At 54.4% G+C, this 24,641-nt stretch overlaps 1 protein-coding gene across 2 annotated transcripts in view; it reads left to right on the top strand.

The window, feature by feature from the left end:
- PAX7 (paired box 7) overlaps positions 1-24,641 on the top strand; it is a 99,778-nt gene that overhangs the window by 50,889 nt on the left and 24,248 nt on the right. For both annotated transcript variants that reach the window (XM_060142790.1, XM_060142789.1), the window contains exons 5-7: positions 2,613-2,812; positions 10,109-10,274; positions 11,429-11,631. In XM_060142790.1, coding sequence (XP_059998773.1) covers positions 2,613-2,812; positions 10,109-10,274; positions 11,429-11,631 — 569 coding nt within the window. The remainder of the gene's footprint in view (positions 1-2,612; positions 2,813-10,108; positions 10,275-11,428; positions 11,632-24,641) is intronic.

The raw sequence follows: 24,641 nt of genomic DNA, 5'->3' as shown, positions 1-24,641 counted from the left end.
TGCCCCCAACAGCCCATCTCAGCTCCTGTCCGAGCCCAAGGGTCCCCACTGGAGGACAGAGCCCGGTGTCCCATTCCCCATCTACAGGCTGGCCTCCCTTGCTGCCTGCCAATCTCAGCTCTCTCCTTCTGAGGCCCCAAGGGCTCTCTCCTTGCCAACGTCAGAAAATCGAAGTTATGCAGTGAGTTTCAGGAAGTGAATCCTTGGGATTACTTGTATTTGGCTCTGAGCCCCAGACGTGCTGGGGAAAGCACCCCAGCATGCCAGCTGTGACCGTTCCGGCCTCCTCTTAGTGACAGGGAGCTGGGAAAGGGCAGGGGGGTGGCTGGATCCGACCCCAGGTGTCTGCCTTTAGGGGTGAGGCAGGCAGCCATGAAGGCAGGTCTCCTTGCCATTGGTTCCCTTGTTGTGTGGCATCACAATCAGCAGCCAATGAAAAGCAGGGATGACCTCCCGATGGCCGTGTTAGCAGGATGGGGGAAAGGGGGTCTGGGGCAGAGGAGCATCGCCTCTGGGGGATGCAGCCCCATGATGGCATCACGCATCTTGCCCTTTGACACGCCAGGACTTTGCACATGCTCTTCCCCCCACCTGGAATGCCTTTCCCTTCACCTCCACTTGACATCTAAGAGGTTGCATTAGGTGTTGTGTTTTTTTCAGGGATGGGGGACAGTTGTCCCTTGTGGGAGGAGCCTAGACCTATCTGTATAACCAACATTTGAAGCCACTGGGTAAGAACAGGATGGGGGACAGGAGAGCAGGGTCTGAGTGTGGGTGTGGACACTTGCTGAGGGACTTTGGGTGTGTGATGTTACTTCTCTGTGACTCAGTTTCTCCCATCTGTAGTGTGAGCACATGATCTCTGAGGCTCTTCCAGCTTGACTCAGGTGAGCTTCCAGAACACAGCTTACGTAGTCTGCACGTGACACATAGCGGGTGCTCTGTCAATGCTCTGGGGAATGAATGAATGACAAAACCTAGCTGTACTCCACAAATATCAAAGATGGAGATGGAAAGGGAGGGGAGAGAGAAATGAAACAAGAAAAGGGAGAAAGCAGGAGTGGGGAGGAGGAAGACCATCTCTGCCGCTTTCTCTTCTCCCTTCCCTGGTTTCCTCTTCTCACCAGCCCCCTCCTCCATGCTCCTGAGGGTGCAGTTTCAGAGCCCTGGCTAGGGGGCTCCTTGCTAGCATTCCTTCTGCTGGATCAGGGATGGGCACGAGGCCCAAGCTTGATGGGGGTGGAGAGTCAGTTCAGCCCCCAGGGTGTCTTCAGCCCTGACGGCCGAGGAGCTTGATCAAGCCCTTCTTGCAGCCTCCATCACCTGGACCTGGGACAGAGGTAAATTCCTGTCCTGACAGCCCATCCAGGGCCCGACTCCTGGGCTCTCTCTGCACAGAAGCAAAGGCCTTCACCTACCCCTAGGCTTCAGGGTGGAAATTAATGGGGATGATGTGGTGGGAGCCATGGCTATGGTCAAGGTCATCAGGTGAGGTCTCCTCCAGCCTGTAAGATCACTCAGTGATCCTGGAACATCCCAGGAAGGGCCTGGGTGTGGAAGTCACGTAGTCCAAACGCTTCATACTGTAAATGGGGAAACTGAGACCCAAGGAGGGAAGGTAGCCTTCCTAGGGTCACAGTTCAGGGCATCTGGGGGAGAACCAAGCCTGGAATCTAGGCTTCCTGACTGCCAGCCCTGGGCACAAGCATTTGCTCCCTTCCTCCAACCTTTCCTTTCTTCCTGCTTCTTCCTTTCGTTAGTTTTTGCAATATTTTCCAAAAATGCAATAGTGTCATTGTTTAAATGATCATCATTTAAGAAATACTAAACTATAAATAAGTTTTAAAAAGAAAACAAAAATTCTGTCACCCTGAAGGTTAACATTTGTTGGTCTTTTGAGTGTAGTGTTCTATGATGTATTATGCACGCTTTTTCCAAAAGTGGGATTGATCTCCACACACTGGTTGTACCTTGCCTTCTTCTTTTTTTTTTTTTTTTTTTTTTTTTTTTGCTGTATGCGGGCCTCTCACTGTTGTGGCCTCTCCCGTTGCGGAGCACAGGCTCCGGACGCGCAGGCTCAGCGGCCATGGCTCACGGGCCCAGCCGCTCCACGGCATGTGGGATCTTCCCGGACCGGGGCACGAACCCGTGTTCCCTGCATCGGCAGGCGGACTCTCAACCACTGCGCCACCAGGGATACCCCCTTGCCTTCTTCTTAAAGTCAGGTTTATTGAGGTGCAGTGAATATTCAGTAAAATTCTCCCCCTTTTGGAGAATATAGTTCTAGGAATTTTGACAAGTGTGTTTCCTCATGAAACCATCCCCTGAGTGCCATGTCATGGACATCCTTCCGTGTCAGTAGAAATAACCGAAATGCCCAACTACAGGGGTTATTTTTTTAAAGGAATGGCTGGGCCATAAGGTATTTAACCAATCCCCTAAGGTTGGGCAGAGAGGTTGCTTCCCAGCCTTCACGCTGATAAATAGTGCCGGGGGGAACATCCTTCCTGTGCTCAGGAGGGATCTGAGGCTCAGTGCCGTGGTGGCCTGCACAAAGCACCCCTCCATCTCACTGGGCCCCCACCCTCTTCCTCCCTCTCACCTGGCTGTAGGCAACCGTCTGGATGAGGGCTCGGACGTGGAGTCAGAACCCGACCTCCCTCTGAAACGTAAGCAGCGCCGCAGTCGGACCACGTTCACAGCCGAGCAGCTGGAGGAGCTGGAGAAGGCCTTCGAGAGGACTCACTACCCGGACATCTACACCCGGGAGGAGCTGGCGCAGAGAACCAAGCTGACGGAGGCACGCGTGCAGGTGAGGGGGCGCCTGGGGCTTTGTGCTGTGGGCATCATCCGGAGACCAGGATTGGGAAGGTGGGAGTGGCCAGGGTCAGAGGGTTTGGTGGGCACCCCCCAGGGTGGGGATGGAGGTTCTGCAGCAAGTGATCCAGGAACCGTGTAGGCAAGTATTGCCCTGGCACTTGGTACAGAGTAAATGGGCAGCGAATGTTGACTGATTAACTAATCCCTAGGCAGTCCCAGGGAAGCCAGGAGTGGCAGTGAGGACTTGGATCGTGGGGGGGCGGGGAAGGGGGGAAGGAGGGATGGAGGGAGAGACAGAAAGGGAGAAGAGAAAAGGGTGAGGGAGGGAGGAAGGAAGGACATTGGTTCAGCCACAAGAGAGGGAGCTCGGGGAGTAGAAAAGTCTCCAAATCTCTGAGGAGGGGAGGAAGTAATCAGGACACACATTCCAGAAGAGACGTAGCTTCCTAAGATGGGTAATGAGTTTCCTGTTATGAGAAGCATGCAGGCCGACTGGGAGCATGTTCCTGGTGAGTTAGAAGCATGCGGGGAAGGGTGGGCAGGCCTAGAACACGCCCTCTACACCCTCAAAGTGCGTGGCTCCTAATCAGTGGGCCTGGGGGAAGGGAGGGCATGGAAAGAGCAGAGTCTGTCTGGGGTTCAAGGCCTGCAGTGGGGTGGGGGGACTTGCCTCTGCTCCCCAAGCTGTGCTCTCGGATTCCACGAGGTCTACAGTTCTCTAAGTCAGAGTCTCTAGGGGCCCGGCTGGGACGGGCTCAGGCTGGGTGGGTCGGGGAGGGTGCAGAGGAGGAAGAGAGGGGTCTGATGGACAGCTCCTGTGGGGGCCCATTCTTGGCCTGGCTTCTCTGTGAATGGGGGAGGCGGGTCTACAGAGGTCCCGCCCCCAACTGGTCACTGGGGGCGCTTCTATCTTATCAAGGGGGACCAGCCTTGCTTGGGCACCTACCTTATGCCAGCGGCAGTGCTGGGGGCTACTCCCACGTGGCCTGGTGGGAGCGCAGGCCGCCTTCTCAGGTTGGGATGGCCACTCCCCAAGGCGCAGGCACAGAAGCTGAGGCTCAGAGAAGCGACATGGGGGGGATACAGAGCTCAGCAGAGGCTGAGCTGGGCCTGGAACTCAAGCCTGATGGATGCCAAGCCCAGGTTCTAGCCATTCAGAAGGAAGAAATGGACTCAGAGCCTGGGGTTTGAAAAGCAATAAAGTTCTAGAAGCAAACTGGCATTTAAGCAATCCGGGGACCCGCGTACCTCCCTCTGCCCTCCCCACCCCCATCCTGGAGTGGGGGACCCTTGGCTGCCCCTGAGGGAGATCCTGAGGGGAAGTGGGCAGGCGGCAGCAGCCAGCTCATCTCATTCCTTCGCCTCCTCTCCGGGGTGATACCCGAGCCTGCCCCCCAGCCCCCAGCCTCCCTCCCCCGCCTCTGATCCCCCTGCAGCTGTTCTGGGCACATTCCTGGGTGCTTTCTCATTCCCACGTCTGGTGGCCATGGCTGCTTCCCACCACCTGGAAGCCTGACCGCTCCTTGTAAAATTTCTTGGCTATCAGGGCAGTGCTTTTATTGGCCCAGGGGACTCAGAAACAGGTGTCACTCAAGGTCCAAGGATGGAGGGGGGCCTGGGAACAGGGGGGGCAGCCAGAGCTCAGGCAGACTCACGGTGAGGGGACCAAGGCCGCCGTCCTCCACCTCCCCCCTCAGGCTCTGAGCTCCCCCGGGGCGGGGCGGGGTCTCCCCCCTCAGGCTCTGAGCTCCCCAGGGTGGGGCGGGGTCTCCCCACAACCCTTAGCCTGAGAACTTGGCCTGATCCCAGCCAAGGAGAGATCAATACATGTTGAGTTTTTAAAAAATAAATAAAGGTGGACCCCAAAATCAAGACAGGAATAACAGAATATTTGTCCCAGAGAAGAGAAGGCTTGGAGGACACGGCTGCTCTGAGAGGCCCCTCGGAGTGGTGGGGAGACCAGGGCCGATAGGACCATGTCCTAAATCCCATATAAAGGTCTGCAGGGACAAAAACACAAGATTGGGAGCCACAGGCCGGGTTCCCATCGGTTTCTGCCTCTGATCAGCTGTGTCACCTTCAACAGGTCAGCTTCCTTTCCTGAGACTTAGTCTCCCATCTATAGATAAAGGGATCAAGCTAAATGAGCACTAAGCCTCCTTAAAGTTCTAGGATCCTAACTTATTGACTATCAGAGCTGTCTTGTGAGGTGATGAGATCCCTGTAACCGGAAGTGTTCGAGGAAAAGTGCAGTGTCCAGTGGATCGGAGACCCTGGTGAGAGGGTTCCCGCTGTGGACAAGGGAGCAGGGACCTGAAACCCTCTGAGCACTGCTTTGATTTTGGGGCTGATTACTTTTAAGGTCTTGGCGTCTGACTCTAAGAACCTATGATTCGGGGATTTTGCAGTCCTATGCCATCACGTTTCAGTGGTGCCGGGAGACGGGATACTGGAGTGGTTCAGAGTGGTCTCGGAGCCAGACGCCCATGTGTGAATTCTAGCTCCATCACTTACTCCCTCGGTCCTCAGTTCCCTCCTCTGCAAAATGGAGATGACAAAAACAGGGTCCACTTTGTTCTGAGGATTAAATGATTGCACGTAAACACAGACACAGAGTCAGGAAGTGCTTGGCACACAGAAGTGCCCTGAGTAGGGGCCATTATTATTGAACTCCACCTATTCTTAGTGGTTCCAATTCTGGCCACCCTTGAAACTCCAAGGTCATTCATGTGGCAGTCATATTGGGTCCCTACTGTGTGCCAGACATGGTTCTAAGCACAGGGGGTTCAGCCGACAAGAAATCCCTGCTGTCCTGGGGCTGATGTCCAAGGAAGCAAGGAAGCAGGTAAATATATGTCAGGCGGGGTTCTATCAGTCAAGTCCGTCACCCCCTCTGCCTCCCTTCCAGCCCTGCTCCCCAGCAGAGGGTCGGGAACCTCCTTGTGAAGCCCCGCAGGGCATTATATGGTGTTCTATGGTACCCCCGATGGCTGGTGGAGACGCCCCATCTCAGCCCCCAGAAAGCCCAACCACCATGAAGGGTAGGAAAGGGGCGTGAGGCAGGAGGACGCATGCCTAGGGCCCAATGACGCCTTTCCCTGGAAGAATCTTCATTTCTAAACACCTGGGGTCCCGAAGCCAACCTTTGCATACATCTTCCTTGCAGGTGAACAAATCTGTTTCGTCCTGAGCTCCAAGATCCCTGAGCCTGTGTGTTTCTTCTAGAAACAGAGGCTGCAGGTCTGATAGGTCCCGAGGCCACCCCACGTGTCTCCCACAACTGCCTATGAAAACATCTCACCCTCCAGATGACCAGCACCAAGAGACCAGGGCTGTGTGCAACTCTTTACATATGGCCCCAGATCAGAGCCCTGCTGTTTGCCTGGGGGTGGGCTGGGCACATTCGGAACAGAATTACATTTTGGAGGCACTAGAGGGACCGGCTAAGTAATAACTGACGCCACATCTTCTCATTACACTAGATGACATTTATGACGCATCTCTATGCGCCAGGCACGACGCTCGGCACCCTACATACATCATCTTCATCATTCTCACTGTAACCCTAGGAGGTAGGGACGATTCGTCTCTCCACTTCGTAGGTGAGAAACCCGAGATTTCACTAAGAGAAGCAACTTCCCAAAGACACACGTAATAAGTGACTGTCCTGGGACCCGAGCCCAAGTCTGTCCGTCGTGTTCTTTTCCTCGGTGCTACATTGAAAGAAGGGCCAGGTGAAATGTTCAACTCGGTAAACTGATGCTTCCTACAGTGTCCTGCTACCAGGGCTAGGTGTTGAGGGAAGGACCAAAAGTAAGTAATAAAATCCAGCCTCTACTTTTAAAGAACTCAACCCTGAGCAGGGATTCTGGGTGGGACACTGGGGCCACCACTGTCCCTCCTGGAGCCTTCATTTCCCCAGACGTAAATAGGAAGCTTGAAGTACATACTGGCTAAGAGCCTTTCCAGCTCAGCCATCGGAGGCTTTCCAGCAGAATAAGAGTTGTAGATGCTGTTCTAAGTAAACACTTTGCCTGTGTTAACTCCTTTGAGGTCCAGAACCACCAAGAAGGTAGGTAGGTGGTTCTTAGCAACAAAGAAAGTGAGGCCCAGAGGAATAATGGAATTTGCCCATCTTAGCTAGGAGTCAGAGGCAGACTTCAAAGCCAGGCAGCTGGGCTCCAGAGTCCCTGCTCTTAACCATCATGTCACACTTTGTGAGGACGGAGGTGCCTGCTGTGGTGGAGGCAGCCCTCGGGAGACAGGACAGTGAGGAAGAAGCGAGGAGAGGAAAAAAAAGCAAAAGACGTGTCCTCTCCTCCAGGAAGTCCTCCTGGATGCTGAGAGGAGTTGGAAACCCCTCCTCAGACCTCCTTATAGCACCTTGCATGCCACCTCATCTGAGCTGACTGCACCAGAGAGCAGCTGTCCTTTGACTTATCTGTCATGTGCCCAGGCCAAGGGCAGCTTGAGGGCTGGGACTGTGTCCTGCTCACCGTCTATCCTTACTGTCCTGCTTGACACAGAGTGGAGTCCCAGGAACAGTTTGAGATGGGAAGGAGGGAAGTAAGGAGGGCGGGAAGGAGGAGGGAAAGGAAGGGAAAGGGCGAGAACGCTTCCAACTTGGTTGAGTCCTCTTTGTTTGAGGAACAGATGACCCATGCCGAAGAAACAGCTGCATGCAGTGAAACTAGAGCACGGCGTCCCAAACTTAAGTCTTTCTCTGACCATCTTCAGGACTTTGGCCACGTTTGCGTATTATCTGTATTGTCATTTACTTTTTAAAATAATATTAGTGGTTTTTTTTTTTTTTTTTTTTGCGGTCTGCGGGCCTCTCACAGCTGTGGCCTCTCCCGTTGCGGAGCACAGGCTCCGGACGCGCAGGCTCAGCGGCCATGGCTCACGGGCACAGCTGCTCCGCAGCATGTGGGATCTTCCCAGACCGGGGCACGAACCCGTGTCCCCTGCATCGGCAGGCGGACTCTCAACCGCTGCACCACCAGGGAAGCCCCAAATCAGTGTATTTTAAAATAAACATGCATATCACTCTCATAAAAAGGAAGGCAACTGGAAACACTCACACAAGGGAAAACAAGACAGCATGGGAAAGTCCTGCCGGAATACATCACCTGCCAGGGCGTCCTCCCTGTGCTTTCTACAGGGAGACTGGCGAGTGTTAGGAAGGATGCTGAGCGCCAGGCTGAGACTGTCTCTTCCACACGCCCCAGGCCCAGAAGAGATGGGAGTGGTTCAGGGTTATTTATCATCTGTGTTACTCGCCTTTGGGGATGTCTCTCCACCTTGGAGTGGAGGAGCCCCACCCTTTGGGAAATGCTGATTTAAAACAAAGCCGTTCCCCACACCCTCCGTCTGAAGCAGGGAGCAGGTAACACTGCTTCAGTCGGACTGGCAGACATCCATCCCACCCAGGGCGCCCGTGGGGAAGCCCTCGCTGCCTTGGGGAGGTGGGGAAAAGCCAGGACCTTCATTTTGTTTGGGAGCCAGCTTTTGGTCTTGATTTCGCTGCCACATCTCCTTTTTCTGTGAATCCTTAACGGGTAAGAGCCAGCTGCCCTGTTCATCCAGCTTGGTAAGCTGAACACCGTTTCTCCCCTCGGAGAAAGGACAGCCAATACCAGGGGCCATAAACACCCCTCCGTCCCTGCTGAGACCGCCCTCAGGTCAGCAGACATCGTCCAGAGGTTTGGGTGTCTTAAATGATCCATGCCAGGGGATCCCTGTCTTCACCCACCAGTGGGGGGACCCCCCACTGAGCCTTGTGGCCAAACACCAGCAAAGGCACACCAGAGCCATCTCTGCCTTCCACTGTTCATTTGTTTGTTCGTTCATTCATTCATTCATTCAACAAGTATTCCTATAGAGCTGTGAGCCATGGGCCAGGAATTCTTGGCTTCTGCCTGTGAGGCTTAGGGCCTGAAGGGGAAACAAAGAAACAGATAAAGACAATAATTGTATGAGGCAGCTCACAGCTGGAGGCCTCCTGATAGAAGGGGATGGGGACCTGCCTGGACTTACTTTTGAGGCAGGGATTCCTCATTGGAACAGGGAGGAGGCATTTCTGCTGAGCCCCGCAGGCCAAGGAGCCAGCCCTGGAAGAGCGTTTAGGTTGGAAGGAACATTGTGTGCAAAGTCCAGAGGTGGAGAAGCATTCTCTCACAGCAGCCCCGTTCTGCACACTCATTCTTGTATTAATATTTCTCTGGCTTGTCCCAGGGAATTTGCTGCAAATCCAGACACGAAGGTTCTAGGAAGTCAGACTGATTGAAGTTTGAACCTCACATCTATTACAGACTAGTGGTGTGGCCTTGGGCAAGTGATTTGACCTCTTTGAGCCTCAGTTTCCCCTTCTGTAAATGGGACTAGAAGGGCAGGCCTCACGGGTCTATGTATGAACAGACGTACGAAGAGCTAGCACAGGTCTTGGAGGAAAGGGAGACCCAAAGATGTTAGATTGGGCTTCCCTGGTGGCGCAGTGGTTGAGAGTCCGCCTGCCGATGCAGGGAACACGGGTTCGTGCCCCGGTCTGGGAAGATCCCACATGCCGCGGAGCGGCTGTGCCCGTGAGCCATGGCCGCTGAGCCTGCGCGTCCGGAGCCTGTGCTCCGCAACGGGAGAGGCCACAACAGTTAGAGGCCCACGGACCGCAAAAAAAAAAAAAAAAAAGATGTTAGGTTATCTTCCCACTGGTGCTTAATCAATCCCTGTGTCTGTGGAAGGTGGGCTTTCCTAATTAAGGGGGCCCATGCAGCGAAAGCCAAGCAGGGTCTCAGGCTCCTGACAAAGAACTAGCTTTCACATCTGAGTGTGGCAGGTGGGTCTCAATTCAGGTGGGTTCTGGATATGCGGCCTCCTGCTTGGGGGCTTCCTGGAGGAGGTGAGGAGTGAGCATGTGTATGAACAAGGGTGGTCACACATCTTTGAGGGCGGGAGCAGCTGCAGGGAAAGAGCACTGGACTGAGAGTCACTCAGACCCGGCTATGCCTCTCCGACCCACCCTGTCACGTGGACAAGTCCCCCACTCTCTCTGGGTCTCAGTTTGCTCATCTGTAAAATGGGGATCATGATAATGACCTCCTCATTGGGCGGTCGGGAGGACAGAATGGGATTGTACCTATGAAATCACTTTGCAAACTGTTCCGAGTTGCAGGGAGGTGAGGATCTCCTCCCACGGAAGAGGATGCTGGCTGGATGGAGGGTATAGCCGTGCCTCAGCTCCCTGCCAGGAGCCAAGCTGAGGGCTGTCCATGCTCCGCTCTCCATCCCCCAGGTCTGGTTCAGTAACCGCCGTGCCCGCTGGCGTAAACAGGCAGGAGCCAACCAGCTGGCAGCATTCAACCACCTTCTGCCAGGCGGCTTCCCGCCCACCGGCATGCCCACGCTGCCCCCCTACCAGCTGCCAGACTCCACCTACCCCACCACCACCATCTCCCAAGGTGAGTGCGCAGCCCCATCCAGGCATCTCAGCCACACCTTTTCATTCCCCTCCACCCCCACCCACTCCTTCCTTCCGTAACAAAGAAAGAATAAGAGGGTGTTTGGTTTCTCTTTAATGGCTGCCTGGCTGCTTTCATGGGGACAGACTATTAAGACAGAAGAGATGGGGTCCTGCCCTTGAACTACTAGGCTCTGCATCCAGGTGAAGATAAACAAGGTCGCCTCCATGCACCTGTTTAGAACAGAGCTTCTCAAACTGTAGAGTCACATGCATCTCCTGGGTCTTATTAAAATGCAGAAGAGATGATGGTGGGCAGAGAAGAGTAACTCCCCTCCCTCCCTGGCTCCTGGCCCCCAGTCTGCCCTCCCCTTCCCACCCTCCGCCCCCAGCACACATTAAGAATCCTGCTACTTGACTTCTGCCTCATGGAGCCCCGTGGCCTCCTCTTAAAGGACTGGCAGGCTAGAGTTCTAGAAGCTGAGGCGAGGCCTCCCCGTGATTTTTGATGAGAAATTGAACTGTTGCCAATGGTGATGGTTCCATCTGCCGGAAGGCCTACGTGGAGGGGCTGGGACAGAGAGGAAGAGCAGCTCAGCAGCTAGGAACAGAACGGCAGTTCAAACTCTGACCCCCCACTCACTAGCCTTGTCACCTTGCACAAGGGCCCTGAGCCCACTGAGCCTTAGTTTCTTCATCTGTAAAATGGGAATCACTATCGCTTCATACCCTTAGACACTATTTGTAAGAGCACCTGGTGAGTGGTCGGCACTCATAAAGCGCTATCGGGACAGGCCTGGGCAGATTGACACAGTCCTCAAGGAGATCTGACTTCCAGTCCAGATCATGTTTATTGAGCACCTACTACGTGCCAACCACTGAGAACAAGGCCAGCACATAGTAGGTGCCTAGAGGTTGTCTGGAATGTTGATTGGCGGTCAGTCAAGACTTACCAGTCCGTAGTGTCCTGCCCAGAAGCCAGTCGTCCCATCCCAAGTAGCAAGAGAAGGTGGTCCCCTCCCCACTCCATCTGATGGACGGAGGCTGGGAGAAGGAGGAGGCTCAGGTCTTGCCTTCCAAACAGGAAGTGCTTGCCCTCCCTCACCCTCTGGGGTGAGGCCGCTTGCTCAGGCCCTCTCCTGGGTCTCTCCACAGATGGGGGCAGCACTGTGCACCGGCCCCAGCCCCTCCCGCCGTCCACCATGCACCAGGGGGGCCTGGCTGCGGCCGCTGCAGCCGCAGACACCAGCTCTGCTTACGGAGCTCGCCACAGCTTCACCAGCTACTCCGAGAGCTTCATGAACCCGGCAGCGCCCTCCAACCACATGAACCCTGTCAGCAATGGCCTGTCTCCTCAGGTAGGTGTCCCCACACCCCGCCCAGGGTCCCATCACCAGATGATCGCCAGTCCAGCCAGCGAGGGCTCTGGGGGACACAGGCTGACTCTCCCTTGGGGAAGAATGGCTGTTGGACACCTTGAGAGAGTTTAAGTGGGAGGCGGGGGTGCTCCTTCCACCTGCACGTGTCACTATTCTGTGACCCTTCACCCTGGGTTTATCTTCTTCAAGCCACAGACCTGGGTGACCCAGCGGGCAGATGCAGAGAAAAGGTTTCCATCACAGGTTTCCATATTTCTCACCACCCAGAGCTTATTAAACTGGCCCATCACCCCCCTCATGGCTGTTCAGTCCATAAAAGTCAGGCATTTTCGGCGCGTTGATGGAAGCCTTGCACCATTTCCTATGGGATGCTGACTGGTTGGGGCTTTGTTCTAGAATCGGGAGTCTTTCCTGGATTCCATCCCGGGCTCCATCTCCCACTTTGGTCACTAGGAGTGACCAATGAGTGAAAGAAAGGACCACATACTACTGGTGGAGAGAACTGTGGCAATGGGTGGGGAGGGGAGGGATGGTTCTAGCCTGGGAACTCTACTCTCATTGGGTCTTGGAACTCTGTTTACTCGCATGTGGTTGGTTGCTGGTTAAGTCACTCATCGCCTGACGGTGCTGTTAGAAGCGGTGGGACCATCTTTAGATGAAGCCAGAAAGACAAGGCTGAGGCTGATGTGGTTATTGGAGGGTTTGGGGAACAGGACTCAGTGATGCTCGAAATCCTAGTAAATTGGAAGAACTGCTGAGCTCATTTTTGTCGCTATAACAGACTCTCAAATATCTGTGGGGGAAAGAATTGAATCCAAGTCTCATTTTACCTTGCCTCCCATTTTCTGAGACACCTCTGTCATGTCTGTGGTGAGAACACATGGGGTGCAAACTTATCTGAACAGCTGTAACGTGGTAGAAAAGGTGAGGCTTGGAGGGGGTTTAAATCCCAGCTCCTCTGCTCAGGGTGTTAGGCTAGTAAGCATCTTTGAGCCTTAGTTTATCTCCCATTAAACAAAAGAGTAATTAAACAGAGAGCTGCTAACCTCCTAAGAGGGGTGTTCTCTGCATTCAATGTGCTAACAGGTCAAAGCACTTAGCACAGAGCCTGGCACAGAATAGGGGCCAAATAAACATTAGTTCTCTCACCCCTGCCCCGCACCCACCCCCACCACCCCGGCCATTCCAGGACAATATAGTTGGTATGAGAAATGTGTTACCTAAAGAAAAGGACCAAAGAGAAGGTCAGCTACATCCCCCCAGGCCACTTCCACCCAGCTACCTGTTTTTGTAAGTAAAGTTTTATTGGAACACAGCCATGTCCGTTCATTACGTATTTATTTATGGCTGCCTTTGTGCTACAACAGCAGAGTTGAATAGTTTCAAAAGAGATCACATGGCCCGTAAAGCCTAAAACGTTACTGGCCCTTATAGAAAAAACTGGCTACCGTTGGTCTAAAATATTCCCCCAAATGTTCGATTTCTGCATGTTTGGGGGTCATTCCTATTTGCCTCAATTAACGTGTGTCGTTAAGGACTAACTGTATTTCAGTTCCATCTTTTACTTATGGGTAAGATCCCTTTCCCTCTCTACACCCCAGTTTTCTCATCCGTGAAATGGGGTGATGTTAGCCCCTACCTCATAGGGTTGCTGAGGACTGAATGAGATGACCTAGGTAAAGCACTTAGGCCAGGTCCAGTGCAGAGCTGAATGCCCGGTGAACCCACGCAGCTGAAGGGAGAGCTCCCAGGGGTGAAGCAGCAGGTCCTCGTGGGCCCCACATTGGGAGGGTGATGCAGCCTGTAGACCAGAATGTTTTTCCAGTAGAACCTAATTGGCCTCTTTGGGGTTCAAGGCCACCAGCGCCATCTCATTAGTGCCGAGGACTAACTGGCCAAGCTAACCTTCCAGAGCCAGGTTTAGACATGACAGGATCCAGAGCGGGCTGGGTAAGGATGGCTGCAGAGACCCACAGTGTCCACACTCGAGAATGTGGTCCAGGCCTGGCCTTATGGTACAAAACATATTGGAGGAAATCTGAAGAGGGGTGTTGAGATCAAGTGGGCCTCCAGCTCACTTTACAGGTGGAGGGCTAGGACACGGCGGCTGGGCCTGAGAGTCCGGGGCACCTGGCTCCCTGACCACGGCTCTTCCGTGTACACCCATCTCCACGTGGGCTGAGGTTCGTCCCCAGAGCAGCACTTCTGTCACAAGACAGAGGAGAAACTAGCAAATTAAGGGGCCCCTGGCTTCCGGAGCCTATGGTTCAGCAATGGTATTAAAGAGAAGATGTTCCATACACTGTCTGAGCCCAGAATTGAACCTCAGGGAGGGAAGCAGAAGAACGGAGAGAGCCTGACCCACTAAGGTGAGCAGCCAGACCAAAGCCGACCTTTTCCCCACTTGACCTGGACCCTCACCCCTCCTCTGAGAGACCCTCAAGGCTTCCGCCCCGTTCCTCAGGGCAGAGGGGCTGTGCGGGGCGTGACGGATTGCGTGAACTTTGGAGACCCATCGGGAGGTTCCCACCAAAGGTGTGAAGACAGATGGAGGGTCTGCCAGGGGCCGAGGGGACCAGGAGGTGAACAGCTGCTAGAGGGCAGGGAGGGGGCTGCGTGCGGGGCGGACGTGAGGGCAGGGTCAGGCTGTGTGTGCTTCTGCGTGTGTGAACCTCCGGGTTAGGCTACAAACACTTCCTGAAGGAAGGGGGCAGCGAGGGGGTGTTTAGGGTCTCATACAGAAATCCCTGGCATTTCCCTGTACTCCTTCCCCCATCTGACAGGCCAGCTACACATGGTCAGCAATCTCTGTGGTCTTGGGGATCTCCACCAAGAGAGGTTCATTACCATGTCTGTCTTCCCAGCAGGAGCGGTTTCTCCATAGCTCACCTGGGCAACAGGGGGAGGATGGGCCCCACTTGGGCTGCAGGGCCAGCATACCCCTCCCTCATCCAGGATCGCAGGTCCACGGTTGCCCAGATAGCCTCGGCCCTTGTTCTTAGAGAAGCCCAAGGGGATGCGGTCGGGGACCCAGCTGGGGCTCTGCTGAGCACCTGCTTGTCTCACCAACCGGCTTGCCGCTGCGTGGAGAGGACCTGCCTCCTCTCCGTGGGTTGACCCGGGTCCTGGCCTCAGACCCAGCCTGGGAAGTGGGTGCTTCCAAGCCTCAGAGCCTCCACGGAGAGTCTGCCCAGCAGAATCTCACAGAAAAGCCATTTACTCATCTAAGCTCTAGGCCTGTCCTCTGGCTCTAATATAACACACAGCTATGGAGTGCCGGCTATGGGCCAGGCACTGTTCTCGGCACTTGGGATAAATCAGTGAACACTTGGGATAAATCAGTGAACACAGGGATGAAGGTCCCTGCTCTAGTGGAGCTGGCAGTGTAACAGGACAGACAGACAATAAACATAATAAAACAGCAAGGCATGCAGCATGTTTAATAACAACGTGGACGAGGACAGCTAAGCTTTCTGAGCCGCTGTGATGTTCTGACCCTGTTCTCAGTGCTTCCTATAGACTAATCTACCTGAGCGTCAAACCCTGGGTTCACCCGTCGTTTCCAGAACCCGAGATTGTACCCGCTCACACTGCCCTCCTGCCTCTCAGAAACGCCCACACATGCTCTCTTTTTGAGAGACTGGCTGGCAGCGAGGAGAAATCATCTCGGAAGCCAGTCCCTCCTTCTCAGTGGAAGGGAAAGCTCCTTCAGCCCATGTCATGGATGAGAACACTGAGGCCTAACTCAGGTTAGGGGCCAGCAGGCAGAGCTGAGTCATATGAGAGGCTTAGATGACCTTGAGGCTTGGTTCCCTCGGGGCCTAGGCCCTCACCCACCCCCAGAACCCAGCCTGGTAGGATTAGGGACTCAGCACGTGGATGGCCCTGGCTTTGCTCGGAAACAACTCTTAGAAACAAGCTCAGGACAGCTTAGGACAAAAGGACCCTTTTGTGACATCACTTCGAGGGATCTGATTCCTGCAGGTGGATCAGTTCATACCAGCCCACGTGTAGGAATCACGAGCAGGGCACAATTTTAAGGGTGGTGGGCAGAGATAGAAAGGGGACACTCAGGTCCTTAGAGATTCCCCGGTCTGATGGGGGAGACACAGCCCCCAACCTGAGAAGCTCTCAGTCTGAGAGGAGGGACACGACTCTGTCCTCAGGAAACCCCTTGTCCTTAGACGCCCCAGTCTGGTGGTGGAAGCACAGCCCTGTCTTGGAGAGTTCCCAATGTGATGGGGGAGACAGGCCACGGGGGCCATTCATAGCCGCAGCACTGACCAGTCAAAGCTCCCAAGCAAAGCATCAGGATCAAGGTTCTGCCATTTCCGGGGTCATGTGAGCTGAAGGCCACAGGCAGGCTGCCCTGTGCTGGGGTCTTTTCCGGGGCCTGTGCAGATGTGTTAACAGGGGCAGCCCGAAGCGGGAGCTGCCTTCTCCCCCAGGCTTTCTTAGATGCGGACTATCAGAGTTGGCAGTGGAAACTGAGGCCCAGAGAGGGGGAGAAAATTGCCCAGATCACACTGTCAGGTTAGCAGCTGAGCTGGGACCCGCACCCAGGGCTCCAGACACCTCACCCACAGCTCCCGCCGCTGCTTCATGGGAAGGGGGCGTTTCTCTCCTGCCACCACCCCTCCTCTTGCCTCTTCATGACGTCCCTTGCGCATTGTCCCCTTTGTTCCTCTCTGGAGCTTAACGTGGAGGAACCTGTAAAGGGATTTACATATTTACAATTTCCCCCATGTGGAATTAATGAAAGATAGTCTCTAAGTGTGAAGTTAATCACACGGCTGTGATCACAGTACACCAAGCCTCGTTGTCCTTTCCCTCCTGTAATAGTTACAGTGACGGCTTACGTAGAATGAACGCTTACCGTGGGCCAGCCGTGAATGGGCTAAGTGTCATACCAGCAGCTCTCACTCAGCCAGTCTTGGCGGCTACCTTGTGACCTTGGTTTACAGATGAGGAAATGGATTTGTCCAGGGTCATCCATCCATCTGCCCATCTAACAAGTATTAATTAAGCCCTACCGCATGCCAGGCCCCGTGGTAGGTTCTGGAAAGTGGCAAAGCTAGGATTCAGATGGTCTGGCTCCAGAGCCCGCTAGGCTGTTCTCTTTTATCTGCCCCGTAAGATTGGTCCTGTGGTCCCTATGGGGAAACTGAGGTCTGAGGCCACAGTGGCAGTTAACGGCATGGTCAGGTTCATGGTCTACACCTTCAAGCTTTCCCTTCCTCCCTAGACCAGTAGGAATAAAGCTCAGGGCTTTTCAATTCTTTATGAATGGGGTTTCCAGAATGCCCCTCCATGGTAGAGTCCCACCACTGCCCTCCTGGCATCATTTGAGGCCTCCAGGGGAGCCAGTCCAGCAAGGAAAGACACCCCATCAGCTGATCACCTACGGGATGCCACATCCCCTGTCAGCACTTTGCTTCTGTGAAGTTACTCTGGCCCCACAGAACTTGGGAAGAGAGACTCAGAGAGCTTAAGTAACTTGCTGAAGGCCACAGAGCAGGTGAGTGGTGGCGCTGCAATTCTAAGGCAGATGCGCCTGACCCGTGCACCTCACCTTCTCATCACCCTCAGCGGGATGAGATGGAGAAACCTCTCACACTGCGGACCTGAGCCAGGGCCCTTCGCGCGGTGGCCACTGGAAACTCCCTTTGCCTTTTTCTCCCCTCACTTCCTCTGTGTGTTTTTTTCCCCTTTATTGGCGACACTGCGTTTATAATAAGCATTTAAAATGAGTCTTGCTGGACCAGGGACAGGGAAGGAGGAGGGCGTAAGAGATTTGTCGGCAAGAAGACGGGGAGGGGGATCGTGGGGTGTTAAATAGCCCAGAATTTTTAAAAAACTGATGCAAATCACTGGTAGGAGAGAAAATTATGTGCAATTACGTCCTGATATTGGAAGGTTTTGCCTAGCCCAGGCAACAAGATCTCATTAACAAGCAGAAAATAAGATTGAAATGGTGTGTAAAAGGGCTGAAAAATGAATTTGAATGCTGCGTTTGTCCACAATTACCCCCTCCTTCACACATATTTTATTGCAATTTTTTTATTATTCTTAATCTCTCCATTCCTCAAAGCAGATTGGGGACATCCTGGCATTACTGGGGCGTCGGGAGGAGGTGTGGAGGATTTCCTGCTCCCCTGAAAGGAGACCCTTCTCTCGCACATTTTCCAAGGTTGGGTTTTGGAAGGATCAGAATTCATTTCTCCGGCTTAGCGGGTTGTAGGAACATGAGGCTTTAACCCCAGCCGAGTGAGCGCGCCTCTGGGCCCCGCCCAGCCCTTCCTTTTCCTCCCTTCCCGGCGGCCCCTTTGCCTCCAGCTTCCTTCCCTTCGCCTTCTCAGGGTCTCTTCCAGGCTCGTCCTTTCCCGGGAAGTCTCTCCTGGGAAGCCTGGGGCAAGAGAAACTGGCCTGACCTCTGCCAACAAGCAGCCCTGAGTTGGAGTTCTGGTTCTGCCACTATCTAAGTTGCTGTGTGGCCCTGGGGCAGCTTGCCTAACCTCTCTGGGCTTCCTTTTCCTCATTTGTAAAAGGGAGTAATAATCCCTACCTCTCAGGGGGTGCTGTGAGGACTAAGGGAGATTTGAGTACAGTGCCTGGCACGTAGTAGGTGCTTAATAAATTCTCCACCCACCTCCCCCGTCTGTGCCCTGGCCTCCCAACTCTGTTTTACTGCCACCTCATTTCTTCTATCTCTTTCCCCCTTTCCTTCCCACCTGGAAAATGCCTGAGTTGGTTTCCAGTCTTGGGAAGAGAGGGTGACAGGGTACAGGTAGCACCCCTCTCCGCAGAAAGCACAGGAAAGGCCATCTTCCTCCCTCCGCCCTCAGGTCCCAGGGAAAGATGAGCTGGGATGGAAGGAGTGACCGGCTCCAGTTGGAAGGACAGGCTGTGACGCTGGTTTTTCCCAGGATTAGGGGAAAGCTAACTGAATCACCTCAGCCACCTACCCATTGCTCATGGTGACCACTGGTGATGGTGTGGGGTCAGGGGTCAGCTTGTGGAAAGGACCGAGAACCTGTGGCCAGATTTTCTTGGACTTGAAGCCAAATCCCCTTTTGCAGTATCTGCCCCCCCTGACTGGCTTTCACTGCACCAGTAACAGCCCAGCTCCCAGACCTCCCCCACATCAGCCAGCCACATCTGCCAGCCTGAGTCACAGCCCTGATCAGGGTACTAACTGGAGGTCGTGAGGAGCGTCCACTTAGCTCATCAGGCCTCCGCACACCCCCAGTGCCCCCTTCCCCATAACTCCCGGCCAGGCCCACCCCGGGACGAGGATGAGCTGCAGGCTCAGAGAATCAGCCGTGGGGTCCCAGGCGTCCTCAGTCCTTCCAGCCCCTGGGCAGACAGACCTGCCAAGACCCTGCTCTCATGTCCAGCTCTGCCTTTGGCCATGGTTAACCCACCTCAGTGGGAAAAGCTGAGTTATTTCCCCCCTGGCGGCTGGCCAAACAAAGCCACCTGCTCACGTCAATCAGAGGCCCAGCTCCAGCCCACAGGGAGAGGCCTGGGCAGAGCCTCGTCTCCTGTGAAAACAGACTCGTGTTTATGTCTCTGCCTTTCTCACCCCTTTTCCTGGGTGGAGGGGACTGAGGGGGTGGTGGACAGAAAGACGAGACCGGGATCAGGAACTTTCCAGAATACTGGTGATGGAGGCGGGTCATGCCTGTGTGTAGGCCCTGCTAGGAATTGGGGGGTCTAGCTTATGGCCTGGCTTCTGGGTGACTGCGGGATTTTTTTTTTTTTCTAAAGATTTTTTGATGTGGACCATTTTTAAAGTCTTTATTGAATTTATTTCAGTATTGCTTCTGCTTTTTATGTTTTGGTATTTTGGCCCCAAGGCATGTGGAGTCTTAGCTCCCCAACCAGGGATCGAACCTGCACCCCCTGCATTGGAAGGAGAAGTCTTAACTACTGGACCGCCAGAGAAGTCCCCAACTTCGGGGTCTTTTTACCATTGAGGGCAACCCTGGCTTTTTCTCCTTAGAGGACTGAGTGGGATTCTGGGAAGACGGCATTTTGAGCTCATCTCCCTGAGTCTGGACAAGGGCTGTGGATTGAGGGCTGCCCTCAAGGGATGCTCTGGGCCTCTTTTTTGTCCACTACTGATACATCTATAGCAATCAAGACCCTATACCTTGAGAAGATGTGGGCAGGAGCTGACCTCTGCCCCTCCCCATGAGCAGAGTAAGGCCTGGTATAAACAAGTGGGAAAGAGGAGACCTAGATGTTTCCACACACCATTTGATGTCAGGGACCACGGTCTTCAGTAGGACCCCAGGCGAGGCAGTGGTACTCTGCATGGTGATTCATTCTAGCGACACACAGAACTCAGTGTCTGGCCCATGGTAGGCCTCCAGCAAGTGTTGGTGAACCCCCAGGAGTATTGCAGGCTTGACTACACACAGCTGTGGTCCGTACCCCAGAGAGTTTTGAGGCAGCTGATCAGTTAGTTTGAATGTTAGTATGTTCAATTGCCTTCAAATTCATTTCTCTGGCTCCTGTTACTAACACAATGTATAGGGAGGCACAAAAAGGAAATAACACGTGTCTGTCTCTGCTCTTATCGAGTATGTTTTAGGGGAGACAGTACTACCCCCATTGCACCACCAAAGAGCAATGAGAGAATCAGTTATTGACAGTTGAGAGGGATTTCTGGTCAGACAGGATAGGAAGAGCAGAGGAGTTTGGAAAAGGGAGGGCATTGTCAAAGAAGACTTCCTGGAGGAGGAGTCTCAAAGGGCAAGGTAGCATTTGCTCAGGGGAAAATAAGGGAAGGGGTAAGAGGTTGGTGCAGACTGGACAGCAGCAAATAATATGGCAAATGCTAAAACAGTGTCTAATTCAGATACATCATGGGCTGAGTGAAATGATCATACAGACCAGGTTTTGGATCCCAGGTCTTCTATACTTACTTGCTATGTGACCACAGGCAAGTTACATGAGTTCACTGAGCCTCAGTTTCCTCATCTGGAAGATGGGGCCAATACTGGTCACCTTGTGGGATTTTGAGAAATAAATGAGACTCTTCATGTGAAATACCTAAAACTATGCCTGGCAATAGAGGAAGAGCTTAGTAAGTGACAGTTTTTCCCTCTTTGCTTCTCCCTGCCCTAATTAGAAATTGGGGGCGAGGGGAGGGAGGAGAGATGGATCGGGAGTTTGGGATTAGCAGATACAAGCTATTATATATAGAACGGATAAACAACACGGTCCTACTGTAGAGCACAGGGAACTACATTATATCCTGTAATAAACCGTACTGGACAAGGGAGAAATTGAATTAGCCATTCTTTTCTGGGACTGGAGGTCCGGCTCAGCCCAGGCCAGGCCTGGTCACTGGCTGGAAAGTCAGGCGATCTGAGTTCCCTCCAGACTTTGCTTCTAACGCACTGTGTGACCTTGGTAGATGCCTCTTCGCTCTGGGCCTGAGTTTCCCTATCGGTGCAATGAAAGTGAGAGGCCAACTTCTAGTCAGGAACCTTCCTGATCAGAGTCCGTGATTCCCGTGGGTTCTTTGTATGAGCACGTGAGTCCCAGCCTCTCGGTCTCTGGGTCGGGCCAGCCTTCCTCTTCACCCTCCTGGGGCCCCAGCCTGGGCCTGGGGAGCTTCCCAACAGGCTGGGGCTTTAGCCAACCAGACCTGCCTGGCTTGGTGGGAAAGAATGCAGATAGCGGATTTGTCCTTCTTTCTGATTAGCACGGGGCTGGGGCCTCTGAACCAGACAGTCCCGGCAGATAGAGGGGAAGAAAATGAGAGAGATTAGCATTTAATACAGCAGGCAGACTCAGAACTGCTGAGGCCCGTCCCTGGGGTCCCCAGCAGGAGGGAGGCCTCTGGGATGGCAGGGCAGCCGGACCTGGGAGGCCAGGCACGTACCCAGATAGGAGAGGCAGGAGTGACTTTGAGGGTCCCCAGAGGGCCATACTGTCCCCTGCCTCCAAGCCTTGGCACCCGCTGCTCCCTCGGCCTGGGTCTCCTCCACCATCCTGTCATCATCTCAGACTCACTCTTACTTTTAAAGACTTGGTCCCTTCCAGGAAGCCTTCCTGCACCCCCTTATGTTGGGTTAGTTGTGCTTTCCCTGTGCATTGATCACATTTTATCAGTATATTAAAAGTACCTGTGTTGGTAGACAAATACTAAGTAATAATAATAATGGTTCCATTTTCTGAGCCCTTATACCACAGGCCAGGTGCTGTGCTAAGCCCGTTATACGGATTATTCCATTTAATCTTCATAACATCTCCTTTGGACGGGGAGGGCCTGGAATGATTTCTGTCTTACAAATGAGGTGGTGGACAGTGGCACCATGCAGTTTAAACAATTTGTCCAAGGTCAGGAACTAACAAGTGTCAGGGCCTGGACTTGAACTCAGACTGCCTGGCCCCAGTGACCATGCTCTTAGCCAGTACATGTCACAAAAATGGTCTGTTTCCCACTCGCTGGTGAGATCTCTGAGGGCCCCAAACTCTTTGATCTCAGCTATTCCCAGTGCCCTAAGGGGCAGGAGAGGAGAGGCGTCAGAATACCAGCTCTGGAATCCCTGGGCCTGTGCCCAATCCCCAGGACCATCACTTCCTAGCTGGGTGCTTCCAAACAGGTTCTTCTCTGCCTCGATTTCCCCCTCTGTAAAGTGGGGCTAATAAATACTTCCCATCTCATGGAACCAGTCTGAGGAGTAAGCGTGCTGATAGATGCAGAGCAGGTTGGCATCTCGCACGATGCCGGGTAGCTGTTTGCAGATGGGGGCTCCCAAGGCCACACAGTGAGCTGGCGCAGGGCCAGGCCCCCAGCTAATTCTTCTCAGCACCTTTGAGTTCCCCTGCTCCTTCCTGCCTCCCTGTCTACCCTCCTGCCCTGCCCCAGCCTCAGCCCCAGGGTTCCCCCCTCTCTCCAGACCCTCCCACCAGTCCCTTCTCTCTGCTGGCCCTCGCCCCAGCTGGGAACATTTCTCCAACACCTTCAAGGGCTTGGGACAGGTATTTCGAGCTGCCCTGGGAGTTTTGCTGTGGGGTTGAGGCTGATGGGGAGGAAACAGGCAGAGGAGGCTCCTCTCCTGGGGCTTCTGGGAGTATCTGAGACCTGGGCTAGTGTCCCCCAGGCATCGCGAGCGACCTTTGGAAGGTCAGGCCTGAGTGCCACCCCAGCTCCTGCGGGGTAATTCGGCCAGTCACCACCACTCTCTGCTTCCCTTTCCTTCTCAGTGACGAGAGCCAGCACTTTCTTTGGAAGGAGGACAGTCTCCACCCCAAGCCCTGCGCAGCCAGACTGCCCTCCCCCGTCCTCCTCCAGCCAGTCTCCTCTCCATGTGCCCTCCCTCAGCCCAGAACTTTTTCTTGGGCCCAGCTGATGGGAAATTAACCGCTGCTTTCTTTTCTGCACTGATTTTCTTCCGCTTCCTTGTTCTCTCCTTTTCCCGTTTCCTCCCCCCAATCCCCAGCTCTCCTGCTCCTTTTCCCCTTTTAGCCCCATCTGCATCTGACCCTCTTTTGCTCCATCCTTCCTTCTCTCAAATCCAGTCCCCTCCCCCACTCTCTTCCCCCTAATCTCTCTCATTCTTCTCCCGGCTTCTCCCGCAAACACCTCTTCTTTCTCCCCATCCAGCCCCTCCCCGCCCCCTCACCCTCTACCCCCTCCCGTTCTGTGTTCCCTCTTCTCCCCTTCTCTCCAGCCCGCTGATGGTGAGCTCCAGGCAGGGACCGGGCGCGGTTCCGGCCCGGCAGACCCGGGTCGGGGCGGGGGCATCGAGGTGGGGGGATCGGGCGGGATCCGCGCGGCCGCCCCTCCCCGCGCTCCGCCGCCTCCACCGCTGCCGCCGCCGCGCGCCTTTGATCCATGGCCCGAGGCCGCCTGACAGTGGAAAATGCGGGGAGACAAAACCACTCAGTCAGAGTGATTCCCAACAACTGTCTCCCCGAGATAAGGACGCGCTCGGGCTCGGCGGCCTGCTTAATTCCTGCGGCCCGGGCCTGAGATCGGGGAGCAGCAGCGAGCCTGGCCGCCGCCCGGAACGCCGGGCCCGGCGCGGGGCTTGCGGTTGCGGGTTCTGCCTCCGTCGGCCCAGCCGACGCGCGCACGGTGGCTGGTGGCCGGTGGCCGAGGGCCAGGGGAGCGAGTGCGCTCCGCAGACAGGCACTTCCTTGCTTGGTAGCGCCTCCAGTGAGGGCTTCCTCCCTCATTCCCATCCTCCATTCAGTCGCTCCTCTTAGCCAAGGATGCACTTGCTGGGATGTTCTCACCCTCCCTTCTCATCCCTTAGCCAAGCCCTCTTCACTTCCTCTGAGAAGCTTCCCGTCCTCCAGTATGGGTGGCCGCACTCCTTCCCAGGGAAACAGATTTGCCTCTGAATTCGAACTTTCTGGATACTGCTCTCTCCCCCTAAAGCAAGAACCAGGCTTTTCTGGGGGCGCGCGGCCCCAGCACAAAGCCTGGCTCATAGCAGGGGTCTGATAAACAGCGGTGGGCCCGCATTGGACACAGCATCCATCGTATGCCCAGCCCCACGGTCCCTGCCTTCAAAAACCTTCCAGTTACTTTGGCAAAAGAAAGCAAAGGAAACCAGGCGCCAGAAGCCTCCAGAGGAGAGGATGCCCCAGACAAGAGGGTGTGGGGAGGTAGGGAAGTATCTGTGGCCCCCGCACCCACCTGACAAGAGAAATATGTTTCTCGGGGATGCCAGGCTAGGCTGGACTGGACTGACCAGCTGGAGGTCCACCTTGGCTTTCCCACCACCTTCCTTGGCAAACTGGGGTCTACCTTGGAGGTTCAGGAGGTGACGAGAGGTCAGATTATGTAAAGGGAGAGCAAAAGGGAACCTTCACAATCCCAGCCTAAAGCCCCAGGGCGCTGTCTGTTTGGGACAGAGAGAGCCAGCATGATCCGGGTGATGACAGAGGTCATGGGGAGGCAGAATCCCCATCTCTGGGGTGCAGGCAGGATCTGGTTCTGTCAAGACTATTGGAGCGTG

This window comes from Lagenorhynchus albirostris, chromosome 2 (genome assembly GCF_949774975.1).
Source record: "Lagenorhynchus albirostris chromosome 2, mLagAlb1.1, whole genome shotgun sequence".
In the NCBI taxonomy this organism is placed as follows: Eukaryota; Metazoa; Chordata; class Mammalia; order Artiodactyla; family Delphinidae; genus Lagenorhynchus; species Lagenorhynchus albirostris.
Note: the sequence above shows the minus strand (reverse complement) of the source record. Positions and strands in the feature narration are given on the sequence as shown.